General features: G+C 56.1%; 1 protein-coding gene and 1 pseudogene across 10 annotated transcripts in view; both read left to right on the forward strand.

The window, feature by feature from the left end:
- Window positions 1-3,424, forward strand: part of LOC309974683 (solute carrier family 25 member 3-like) — a 101,800-nt pseudogene extending 98,376 nt beyond the window's left edge. Inside the window, exon 3 of the transcript in view lies at window positions 3,273-3,424. The product of the transcript in view is annotated as a solute carrier family 25 member 3-like (transcript). The remainder of the gene's footprint in view (window positions 1-3,272) is intronic.
- Window positions 3,425-4,149: 725 nt separating this feature from the next.
- The window catches only part of LRP8 (LDL receptor related protein 8), a gene marked incomplete at both ends in the record, with an annotated part of 75,958 nt that continues 67,246 nt past the window's right edge, over window positions 4,150-12,861 (forward strand). For all 9 annotated transcript variants that reach the window (XM_082832806.1, XM_082832807.1, XM_082832808.1 and 6 more), the window contains 2 exons: window positions 4,150-4,255; window positions 5,036-5,155. In XM_082832806.1, coding sequence (XP_082688932.1) covers window positions 4,150-4,255; window positions 5,036-5,155 — 226 coding nt within the window. The remainder of the gene's footprint in view (window positions 4,256-5,035; window positions 5,156-12,861) is intronic.

The following is a 12,861-nucleotide window of genomic DNA, read 5'->3' on the forward strand; positions in this document are numbered from 1 at the left end:
GGCCCTGGAGAGAATTCATATGGTCACACTACCCTTTAACAAATTATCACTGGGGACACAGAAGGGACCAGGATGACCCAGTTTCTGACTTGAGCAGCTCCTTATTGGATGGAGGATACAACAATGATAGCCCAGTGCGATCAGAGAGATTGGGACACGGCGTGTTGTGGGAGGCCAGAGGGGTAGGGAGGACCTCTCTAGAGGAGGCCTGAGAACTTCCCAGAGGAGGAGGAGTGTGAGCTGAGGCCCAAAGGATGCACAGAAGTCAGCCAGCGCAAGACTGTTCTCAGCAGAGGGGACAGCCTGGCAGAGGCCTGAGGCCTGAGGCTCTCTTGGAGGACAGGGTGAGGGAGTAGAATGTGCAAGGGGTGGGCCGCTGGCCTCTGGTGGCTCTTAAAGCAGGACACAGAGACTTGGGATGGGCAGGGTGACATGCTGACAGCAGCTGGAATATCACCTGTTTCTGTCTCGTGGGGAATTCATTGCACTTGGGGTTGGGCTTGAGGGTTTTCTTTGGAAACCCAGGACTGGGCAAGGCCTGTATGCTTGAGTCAGCCCAGGATGGAGAGAGAGGACAGGTGAGGACAAGAAGTCACTTGGGAACAAGTTCTACAAGGACCTCAGTGTTCATTTGGTGTATGGTGTGTGTCAAAGCTTTCTTCATTTGCCCTTCGCTAGATTAACCAACTTAAGTGCCCTGAAAAATTCCCATTTCTGCCCTCTGGGTTCAAATGCTAGGCCTGCCATTTACTAGCTGTATGACCTCCCCACCCCTTAGTTTGCTCATCTGTAAAATGGGATCAACATAAAACCTGCCTCATGGAGATGTTGTAAGGACTAAATGGGTTAAAGCGTTTAAAACACCTAGATGGTGTTTGACCCCCTCCCCACCTCCAGCAAGTGTACAATAAGTATTAGCTATTATTATTACTTGATATGGTTTTCCTTTTAACCTTTTCAAGGATTTAAACATCATTTATCTAATGCCTGTTATATGCCAAGCCTTGTATCTATCCTCTGAAAATAGGGATGAATAAGACATAATCCTCCTAGGCATACAGAAACCATGGTAAAGGCAACAACAAACAAACGTTGATCAAACGTGCCCTGTAGGAACCCAGAAATGCAGGAGAGCTAGTTCCTGTCCTCAGGAAGGTCACAGGCTGACTAGGGAGAGAGAGAAGTGGTCCAAATTGGGCGGGGGCTGAGAGGAGCCTGGAGAACCTCCAATGAGGGGGTTTTCGAGAGACAAGGAGTTACCCACTTTGGCAGCTGGATGTGTGTCGGACAGTATGAGCAAAGACCCTCTTGGAGGGGAGGTGAAGGAAGGCTCAGTCTTTATTCTCTGAGTGTTAGGAGGTTATCAGGGGTTTTTGACAGGGAATTATGTTTGAATAACAGTAACATAACTAATAGCTATTATGCACCTACAGTACAGTGCATGCTGCTCATGTCCTCTAATGTAATCCTCACAACCTTGTGAGGTACTGTCACCATTCCCATTTTACAGATAAAAAAACTGAGCCACAGAGGTTAAGTGAGTTGTCCAAGGTCATGTAGCTAGGAAGGGAAGGAACAGACTTAAACTCAGGTAGTCTAACCCAGAGCCCATGCTCTTAATCTCTTTACCCTGCTGCCTCCGAACTTTAATCTACACAATCTTAAAACTAGAATAGACCTTTGAAATTCTCCATCTCTATTTTGCAGAAGAGAAACTGAAGCTCAGAGGTGGGAACTGACTTTCCTTGAGACCACAGAGTGAAGGAGGGGCTGAGATGAAGCAGTCAGTCTTGGCTGCAGGAAGGGCTCCAGAGTCCCAGGCATCCTGCTGTCACAGTGGCCATCGTTGTACTTGGAACAAAATCCAAACCTCCTGCTGGGGCCTACAAAGCCCTCATGTGATCAGAACATTGCTGACTCTGACCTCGCCTGGTCACCCAACTTCTCCTCACCGAGCTCCAGCCCACCTCAAGGCCTCTGTCCTGCTGGTCCCTTTGCCAGGAATGCCCTTACAGCCAATCTTCCTATGGTTGGGCTCCGTCTTAGCCCATATGGGCTGCCATAACGAAATATCATAGATTGGGTGGCTTAAAAACAACAGAAATTTGTTGGGAGCCTGAGAAGTCCAAGATCAAGGCACTGAAAGATCAAGATGCCAGCAGATTTGGTGTCTGGTGAGAGCCCACTTCCTGTTTCATAGATGACTCTCTTCTCGATGTGTCCTCACATGGTAGAAGGGGCCAGAGATCTTTCTGGGGCCTGTTTTATAAGGGCACTAATCCCATTTATGTCCTAATTGACTCCCAAAGACCCCACTTTCAAATACCCTCACATTTGGGATTAGGTTTTAACATATGAATTCTGGGAGGACACAAACACTCAGTCCACAGCAGGCTCCTTCTTGCCATTCAGCAAAATGTCACCTCCTCAGAGAGGCCTTCCCTGATCACCTCTCTAACGTTACCTCCCATCACTCTCACATCACCCTACTTTATTTTTTCCATAGCAGTTATGATGATCTGAAATTATTATCATTTCTTGTTTGTTTGTTTTCTTGCTTTTGTGTCTGTCTCTCCCAACTAAGATGTAAGATGTAGGAGAGCAAAGAGGGACATCATCTATTTCTACACTGTATCCCTGGGCAATGCCTGGCACATAGGAGGTGCTCCATAAGTTTTTGTTGAAAGCATGTTTGCATTTCATTGTCTGTCCGTTGATAGTCTGTCTCCCCACCAGTCAAGCTGGTACCATGTCTGATTCACCTTGGCACTCCTAGGCCCAGGGTTGGCACAGAGCAGAGCTGGGATGTGCTTGTTGGATGACCGAATTGCTAAGGGGCTGCCCTCTGTGGGAAGAAACAAGGCTCAGTAACAGGACTGCTGATGAGACAGAGTGGCTTCCAGGCCTGAGACTAACAGCTCCTGAAGCCCCTTCTTCTGCCCCTCTGCCATGGATGTGAGGCAGCAAGAGAGGAGGGGAGAGTGGACCTACACTGGGCCTAGCCACCTCCCAGTCTGTCTCTTTTAATGGCCAGTGCCCTCAAAACTCATTGTCCAAAAAGGCTGGGCTGGTTGGGCCTTGCTTACCAGCAGGTAGCTAAAATCTAGTCACCTGTACCCTGGCATGGATGAGATGGGGCTGAGACCTTCCAGGGGAGAGGTCTTATTCATGCCAGCAGAAGCAGACAGCAGCCCTGGTTGTGCGTCCCCTATTAGCAGGGATGAGGCGTCCCTTCTGTGGGGTCCCACAGTCTCTGCCCTTCTCCATCACAGCAAGGACTACCCTGTCGCCCCTGCAGTTCCCCCTGATTGTCTGCCCCTCTGCCTGGCCCAACAGAACACTGAATGAGAATGAATGGATCAAGTTTGTGAGCCAGGCCCAAGCCACCTGCCTCACATCCTTGGCCGTGGGAATTCTCACATGAGAATGCAACATAGGCATGTTAACCAGCTACACAGACGTGTACCATCCGGGTCGGAGTCTTGGAGGGGTGCAGAGGTTCATTCCTGCTCCCCCAGCTTCTCCCTGATCACACGAATCCTGGCACCCCAATCCCTGTCCACTACCATCCCTGCTCCGTGTGCACATGCCCAGGCCTGTGCACCCGGGAACATCATCTCCCCTCCCGTCCAGGTTCACTCCTAGGCCTCCCTCAGCCACCTATCATCATGTCACCTCCTCCAGGCAGCCTGTGCTACTTCCCTTGGGCCGTCTGCCACCTCTGGGGGTAGGGGCCTCGCCTGGCTCATCCCAACGTCTGCAACGCCCAGCACGCGGCGGGCCTTGAGCAGGGTCACCGAGCACGGGCCTAGGGAGAAGTGGACCAAGGGCATGAGGGAGGAGGGAAAGGAGGCGGCAGCGGGAGGAGCGTGGGGCGGAGACGGCAGCGGGGGGCGGGGGGGGGGCGCGCGCGCAGGCTGAGGCAGCCCAGGCCTGGGGCCGCGCGCCCAGCCTGAGCCCGCCCCGCCGCCGAGCGTCACGGAACCTGCTTGAAATGCAGCCGAGGAGCCGGGGCGGGCGGCAGCGGCGGCGGCGGCGGCGGCGGCGGGGGCAGCGGCAGCCCCGGCGCCGCGGCAAGGACTCGGAGGGCTGAGGCGCGGCGGCGGCACGGGGTGCGCGGGGAGCGGCGGCCGGAGCCCGGGGCCCGCCATGGGCCGCCCCGAACGGGGCGCGCTCCGGCCGCTGGCGCTGCTGCTGCTGCTGCTGCAGCTCCAGCATCTCGAGGCGGCGGCGGATCCACTGCGCGGCGGCCAAGGTGCGTGCGGCCGGTCTCCGGCCCGGCTTTGCGCCGCCGGAGCGGCCAACAAAGCACGGCCGGCGGCCGGGGGGCGGGTTGCGCCGGGGCCTCCGAGCCCGGGCCTGGCAGGGAGGCGCCCGGGTGGGATATGCTCCTCGGGACCCAGCTCTCCCTTAATTTACCCTAGACCCCCGCCCCCGCGGCTCCCTGTGTGGTGGGCCCTGCCCTCCGGCACCTGCTCTTGGGGGATGGGCGCCGTGGGGGCCGGGCGGGCCGGGAACTTTGCTGGGGGTGATCACTGATGCTTTCGGGAGGGCTGTGTGATTCTCGCCGTTGGCGTTAATTTGACACGCGCGCTCCGCGGCGGCGATGAGCGGAGCCCGGAGACTACCCCGCCTGACAATGCGTTTCCGGCGACCCCTGCGTGTGGCAGAGAAAGAGGGGCTGCGTGCGAGGCGGATGTGCCCGCAGCGCCCAGTGCGCGTGTCGCGGCGTGTTGAGGGGCTCCCTGTGGGCTGTGTCTGCGTGCGTCTCTCACTAAGGGCCGTGTGTGCGGGTGAGTGTTCTGAATGGGGGGCATACCTAAGTGGTGGTACACCGACTGTGTGTGCCTGCCACAGAGCAGCCCGTCATCGCGGGAACCCTTACCATCCTGCCCTCCTTCCTGATCGAGGGTGCCAGAGGCCTCCAGGTCGTTGGCTTCAGCATCGGGCCCTCTCCTTCACTCAGTAGACCCCTCCCCGCGGCCGGGATCGCTTGTTCCGGGGATCCGACTCACGCCCCCTCTCCCCCGCGCAGGGTCGGTCAAGGAGTGCGAAGAGGACCAGTTCAGGTGCCGGAACGAGCGCTGCATCCCCTCTGTGTGGAGATGCGACGAGGACGACGACTGCTCAGACAACAGCGACGAGGACGACTGCCGTGAGTGGCCGGCCGGGGAGGGAGGGAAAGGTGGGGGACTCCTTGCTCAGCGTCCACGTGGCTGCAGCCGCCACCGGGCCACCTGCCTGGACCTTTACTGCCGGAGCCTGCAGCCGGGAACCCTCCCGGGAGCCCTTTCCCTCCAGGCACTTAGGGACCCAGCGGGTTCTGGGCCGGCAGGTCCTGATGGAGCCGGGGGCGAAGCCCGGCGCAGCACGGCCCGGGAGGAGGGCACGCCACGCCCGGGTTGCTGGGCCGGAACTGTGGGGCGGCGACGCGACGGTCCCTGCAAGCGTCTAGCTTTCTGCGATCAGGCCCTCCGGGACTCTTGCCTAGGCCCCACGGAACGCGCTCGTGTCTCAAAGTTCCAGGCAACTCTGGGCCTAGCCTCACTCCTTTTCCTGCTGGGTTTTGCGAATGAATGGGCTCCCCGGGGCCCCTGATTGGCTGTGCGAGGACCACCCCATAGGTCCCTGTGGCCGGAGCAGGCCAATCGTGGAACGGCTGGGTGTGCAGTTTTCTGGCGCCCTTGGCGTTGGGGCCCTGCCCTGGCCCCGCCTTGGCCACACCCCCGCTCCTCCCCTGGGTAGTAGGTGCAGGCGGGGCGCTGGCGCCCGCTGCCTTTCTGCCTAGTCATGGTGAAGACCTTTCTTGTGCCACCCTGGTTGGCCGACTGCGCTCTCCTGCCAGCCAGACTGAGGCATGAGTCATGGGGCAGAGCAGGAAGGAGGGGGCCAGAGGGATGAGTTTGTTTCCTGGAAGGGGGGTGAGGATCCCAAGGCCGCGCGTGAACCCATGGTCACGTGCAGGTGGCCGGCCGCCTTTGCTGAGTGTGGTGTCTGTACACCTGGGCACGACTGCTTTGGAAGTTGTTTCGTGAGGTGCACGTGGTTTCTGATGTCTGTGGGACCTGAGGCGAGTTAGCAAGCAGTTGCCATAAGTGGAAGGAGTATAGTTCCAGGAACAGATAAACAGGACTCTATAAAAACACAGACGCGGGCAGTCATTCATTCATCGTTACTGAGCACCTGCTGTATGCCAGGCACTGGGACACTTTGGAGAACAGGCCCACCCCGCAGGCCAGGGAGTGCAGGTTCTGTGGGAGGAGGGCAACAGGTGAACAGGCCCACAGCACCACGCAGTGGCAAGAGGGGTAGAGAGACCACCTGGACAGGCATTGTCTGTTGAGATATAGTGTGTTTTTTCGGGGTTTGCTAGTCAGCCCCCAGGTTCATTCTCAGACCAACCCAGATTTGGCTGTGTGACATGGGCGCATCTTTCCCTCCTGTCTCAGTTTCCTCTCCTGACCACTTGGGCTAATGATTCCTGCCCTGGTTTTGAAGACCAGTTCTAGAAATGTAATTGAAAGTGATGCGACTAACATGTGCCGACTGTTAGCTGTGTGCCAACCACTGTGGTAAGTGCTTATCTTATATAAACTCCTGTAACCTTCAGAGCAGTCCTATTTTATACACCAAAACAAACCAAAAAACACAAAACAAAAAAGCCCCAAGGCACTGAGAGATCAAGTTAGTTATTCCACAGCTGTTGAGCTGCTAAGTAGGAGCTTAAATTTAAGCATCTGACTCCAGAGTTCTTAGTCTAATTATGACCCTAACCATTTCTCAATGATATTGAAATTCTGAAAATGCCTGAGCCAGGGTAAAATGTGATAGTGAGTCTCCTCGCCCGGAGTTGTTCTGTGGTTTCCTTACAGGGGGAGTGCTGAGGATGAGGCGAGGAAGTGGAAACTGTGCATTTCTGGGCTGGTTTTACCTTATCTCCCTGGCTCTGTATAACAACAGTTTTGTTGGGGGTGGCTGTGAAGAGCAGACGTGTTTCTTGTCATCCCCCTTTGTAGATAAGGACTCTGGCTCAGAGAAGTTGAGTGATTTGCCTAAGGTCACACAGCTGAGAGTGACAGAACTTGGTCAGGGTGTCCACCTGCCTCCTAGCTCAGGGGCACTGTCTGCTCCGGTGGGAGTGTGGTGCAGAAGGACCCAGGAGGGTGATCCGGGTGCTTTTCATCTCCATCGAGGCTCTGGGCAAGATGGAGGAGTGAAGTAGCGGGTGGCTGGGCAACCCCAGATGGGACCAGGGCCAATCTGACGGCCACTCTGGGCTCCTGCTTTCATTCTGAGATGGATGGGGTGGAGTCACAGGCAGAGGGTTAGTGAACAAAAGCAACCGACGTTGAGGGCTTTGCTGTTGGTGTCAAGTATCCGTCCCCCACACTGGGCTTTTCTAGGCTTTTCTGGGCTTCTCTGGGCTTGTCTCTTCATCTGCCAAATGCGGGGTAGCTGTTCCTCTACCATCGGTTATACCCGTAGAAAGTCTTCACCTGGGGCTGGTGAAGAGAAGGGAATGGATGAGTGTCCACACCACCAAGGTCTTTAGAAGGGGACCCCTAGGGGCCACAGAGAGAAATCTTGAAGGAAGGGGTGGGAGCTTTGGGTGGCTGTATGAGGCGTGGTGTTGGAAAATGGTCTTTTGTCCCCCCTTCCTTCCCTATCTGGGGAGTTCCCTCCATTCCGGGCCACCTGCCCGAGCTGCATTTCTTGGAACCATCCTCCCTGCCTTATATTTGACCACTCCAACCATTCCACCCTGTGAGAGGGCCTGAATCACCCCATCTCTATACCTCTCGGCCAGCAAAATGGGGATTGCCATTTGTAAGTGAAGTCTGTGTGGGACAAAGTGAGTTCAGGCTCCCAAAGGGGTCAGAATGCAGACCGTGAATTCTGAGAGCTGATGGAGGTTGGAGGGAGGGAGCTTGTATGTGGGGGAAACCAAGGAAGGCTTTCTGGAGGAAGAGACAGCTAAGGCAGGCCTTGAAAGATGGTAACTAATGCCATTCCCTCAGAGCTTACCATTTAAAAATAGGTGATGCAGTCTCCACATTATAGAGGAAGAACTGGGGTTCAGACAGGTGAAGTGACTCCCCCAGATTCACACAGCTCCTCAGGGTTGGAGCTGGAACTCAAAGGAAGACCTTCTAAGTGCGGAAGCTTACCCGCAGCGGATGGGACTCGGCCTTTTGGAGACACAGATCTGACGGGGATGGGGAAGGGAAAGGCTCATGGGGTTTCAGTTCCCAGCTCAAAGGGCCTTCAAAGTGGAGGAAGGGGCTGGAAGCCCAGGGGCGGCCCGGCCAGGGGAAGGGGTGGGGTTCCTGGCTGCACCTGGGTCACGTAGGCCAGCTGGCGCCTTGGCCTCAGTTTCCTGTTGCTGCTTAGTGTCTGGGAGCAGAGACATGGGTTCTGGTCTCCAGCCAGCCCTTTGCCCCCAGAGTAGCAACAGCAACAACAATGAACACTTACTGAGTACTTGCTGTGGACCAGGAGCTGTGCTGAGATTCTACATGTATCACCTCGTGCACCTCGAGTCTATAACATGGGGTGACTCTTGGAAGTACCCGCATTTTCCTCATTTACAAAGGCACAGAGGGGTTAAGGAACAAGGGTGTATGATTTTTAAGTGAGACTGAAACTGCTGGGGTGTGAATGCAGGCACCCAACTAATGGAACTTGTGCTGCATCAAGCTCTAGCTGACGACCTCAGGCAAGTCCTCCCAGGCCTCTGTTTCCCCATCTTGAGGGGACATCAACCCCCGCACTCCACTTCCAGCTCTGGGAAGAGCTCTGCGCTTCTCCGTGTGGATGGACTGCTTAGACAGGTGGACCGGTCGTATGCTCAGTTTCCTCTACCTGTTTAGGCTTCTTTAGGCTGCCCTGTTCTCCCAGCCCCCATCACCGCTCCGTTCCAGTTTTAATAAAGAGTGGCCGCAGCAAGGTCTCCCGTGGCCGAGAGTTCATTAGCTGGCAAGGCCAGGCTGTAGGAGTGCTGAGGCCTGCTGGGAAGTAGCCTTGTAAATAATTAAAGCTCGGCCACAGCTCCCAGCTGGGGCTGCAAGCCCGCATCTGGTCTTCAGTGTGCCGCCTGGCCTAGCCCATTCTCACACCCCTGACACGAGGCCCAGCTTCATGTCCTTTATTGGATGGAGTCATCTGACAGATCGTGCTGCTCTCTCTGAACCTCGGTTTCCTCATCTGACCCACCAGCTCCACCATTCGGAGTCCTCCCGATGCTCCCATGTACCCATAGGATAGGGTCAGCTTAGACTCCTCTGCATCTGGCCCTCTGTGACCAGCTTCTGCTGCCCCACTGCCCTCCAGCCCCTTCCTGCTCTTCCTATGAACCTCTGACACCAAACTTCTGTCACATTCTGGCCTTTCTACTGCTGCTTACTGCTAGGCCTTTGCACGTGCTATTCCATCTGTGTGGAACACTTTCTGCTCCCTCACCTGGCTACCTTCTTTTGTCATCTTAGAATCATCAGTGCAGGTATCACCTCCTCCAGAAAGGCTTCCCTGCTCCTCTCTTTCCCCAGGGCTGAGATACAGGAGTAGAAATAGGGGACTTAGAGATGTGTGTTGGAATAACTCAGTGTGGCCTTGAATCAGATACTCCTGGTTTTCTATCCCAACTGTGACCTCTGGCTGAATGGCCTTGGAGGTGATAATAGTCTCTCCCTCCCAGTGATGAGGATTAAGTGAGATAATGTGCCTGGTAAGCAGTAGGTGTTCAATGAATGGAGTGGGTCTGTCTGTTCCTGGAGGAGGAGTTTCACTGAGGTCTCTAGACACCTGTCTGCCAGGACCCCCCTGGTTCTCCTGCCCGCATTTGCTTAGCCCGAGATCCAAAGGCTCGCGCAGCTGAGGCGTGCCTCAGCCAGAGGGTTCCCCAGCCACAGTGGAGGTGGTCCCAAGGCCATTCGGCCCTGAGATGGACCTGGGAGTGGAGGAAGGTACCCAAGGAGGGCCTGAGGGAAGAAATGAATCAAACAGGCCTGGTTGGTCTCAGTGAATGAGTGGCCGGGGCCCTGGGAGGGGCAGAGGAAGACTTCCCTCAGGCCGTATGCTTGTCCCAAGGCTGGTTTCCAGACCTGTCTGTGCCTGGGATGGGGAGGAAGCCCTACAGCCCCCATGGCTCTGCCCCACAGGGCCTAAGCTTCTCCCTTCCCTAGGGCCAGGTCTGTGTCTCCGTGGCTGGCCCCAGCAGGCCATGGGAGTGTTTGCTGAAGACTCTCCCATGGGCCTTCCAGGGGGCTCTCCTGGGACGGAGTTCCCCTCTGGGAACCCCCTGGGCTTTCTCAGGCCTGCTGGGGGTTCCGAGTGCAATAGCCCTCAGGGCTGGTTGGCTTAGTCCTCTCGGTTGTCTGCAGGCAGCTGACTTGACAGTTTTCCCTCCTTAGGGAAGTAGCAACAGCAGGTGAAACCAGAGAGTTGCCCCAGGGAGAGGGTGAGGATCGAGAGGACCCATAGGGCTGATGGAGCAGGAGGGTATAGGCTTATTTGTGCCACCCTTCAGGGCTGTTACCAAGTGCAAGTCTCCTGGCCCAGGGTCTGTGGTCAGACCCCCAGGCCAGTGCCATCCCCATGAAGCCAGTCCTGGGCCTAGGAGAGGGTGTGGGGCCCTGCTCTGGGGGCTGGGCAGCCAGGCCTCGGGGCCCTGGATCTCAGCAGCACTGTAACACCTGCTCTGCAAATGCCCACATGCCCAGATCACCCAGTCTTTGAAGGCCTGGTGGAGATGCCACCTCCCCCAGGTGGCCTTCCCTGACCTCTTGTCCTCTTGCTCCCTAGTCCCTGAGCTCCCACAACATGTCCCTGTTCTCCCCTCGGTCTCAGATCTGTCTTCTCCACGTTGTCTGCTCTGCTATCCTTGTGCTGAGCACGAGGGATTCCAAAATAAATAGCTCCCTTGAGGGAATTACTACTAACAGATACTGACTACTCACCCCCATGCCTGGCACGATGTTGGACAATCTGCATTTATTAACGTTACTACTCACAACCCTGTGAGGGCTGTTTTCTTATTATTCCCATTTTAAAGATGATGAAACTGAGGCTCAAAGAGAAGTGACTTGGCCAAGGTCATGACGTTTGAGTGCTAGAGCCAGGATTTGGCCCAGGCCTGTCCACTCTGGAGCCTGGACTCTTCCTTAGCGTCTTCCTCTCTGAGCTTTGTCTACCCAGTTGGGGTCAGAGGGCCTGGGGCTCAGAGGGCATGGAAGAAGAGGGTGTCCAGTCAGTGTCCAGTGATGCCTTCCTGCACTACAGGTTTCTGTCTAGGAGGCACCGTCTTTTCTGGAGACCACATGGGGCCCCAACATAAGGCCCCCCTTGTCCAGCACCCCCCATGGGTGTGACCCTCCACAGTTTCCAAGGGCCTTCCTTGGCCATTGCCTGTGGGGTGGTGAGTACTGTTTCCATTGTACAGATAGGGAAACTGAGGACCCAGTGATATGTCGCTGATGCAGATGACTTCAAGGAGCGTCATTTCCAATATTACCATCCTTCCTCAGAAAAGGCCAAGAGCCCAAGTCATCCAAAATGTGGGCTTCGGTTCTCTGACCCCCATGCAATTCGCTGACTCTAGGTCTCATACATACATGCTTTTCTTCTGCTTGGATTGTCCTTCCCTGGCTTCTACCCATCCTTCAAAACCCAGCTCATTACCACATCCATGAAGCCTTCCCTGTCTTCCTGGTGTGATCTAACCTCTCCTATGTCTGGATGCCCATGGCTTTGTGCACCCTTGTAATAGCCCATCGTAGGAGCTCGTGGTTGCTGGGAGTGTCTGTGGTGGGGGACCACAGGGCCTGGCCCAGAACTGAGGCATTTGAGGGATGGTGTGTGCATGAATGAATGGACTGAGGAAATGTCACCAACTTTTGAGGGTGAGAAGCTGATATCGGTCAGATGTAGGGGACCCAGGGGCCTCTGAGAAGGCCCTGAGGGGTCCTTGAAGCTGGAGAAGGGAGCTGGGCATCCTTTAGGGACCATAGTCAGGCCCCCTCTTGTGAGCTGGGTCACCTGAAGCCCCGAGGGCACCAGTGACATCCACAGTCACACAGGACCTGGGCACGCAGGCCTCTCAGTGCTCACACTGTAAACTTGGGAGCTTCCCAGCTCCAGGCTTCAGAAGGTGAAACCGAGGCCCTGGTGGCTGGACATCAGCTTCTGGTGTCAGCAGAGACCCATTCTCAGAACTAGGGTGTCCTCAGTTCCTGGGTTGGGACTGAGTCAGAACAGTACGCTCCCAACTCCCACCTGCTGCCCCCCCGCCCCCCCGCTCCTTTCCCTGCTGGACCAGGGAACAAGGCGTTCTCAGGCTGCAGGCGGGCACTGGCTCCTGCGCACAGAAAGGGCTTGGGACTTCCCCACGGGGACCGCAGGTGCATACTGCCCCTGGCTGGGGCCTGCTGCCCACCCCCAGATCGCTGGGAACTCATCTAAAATAATATTGTTAACTATAGTAAGAGTTCACGAGCATGCTCACTGCTGGGGGCTTTCTCATGCAATACCTCCCTCAGCCAGTGCCTGGACGCATCATCACTGCACTTCACAGAGAAAGAGCCGAGGCTCTGAGAGGTGAAGTCACTTACCCTAGGCAGGTCAGCGGGTCAGCGGCAGGACTGGGCCATGCCTGTCCGGCTGCATTGTAACACAGGTGAAAGGAAGAGATACACGTTCACACAACCCAGTCACAGCTACAGTGGGAGTGGCCTGGGGTGTGCTGCGACCGCCCTTCCTTTCTAGGTACCCCAGGCATCCGTCCTTGCCAGCCCCTGCCAGTGGGTGTATACCGGCTCCCTCCTGAGCAGCTCTGGCCCCTGGGTGCCCCCAGGCATGAGTGCGGCC

Source organism: Leucopleurus acutus (genome assembly GCF_964270905.1).
Source record: "Leucopleurus acutus genome assembly, chromosome: 2".
In the NCBI taxonomy this organism is placed as follows: Eukaryota; Metazoa; Chordata; class Mammalia; order Artiodactyla; family Delphinidae; genus Leucopleurus; species Leucopleurus acutus.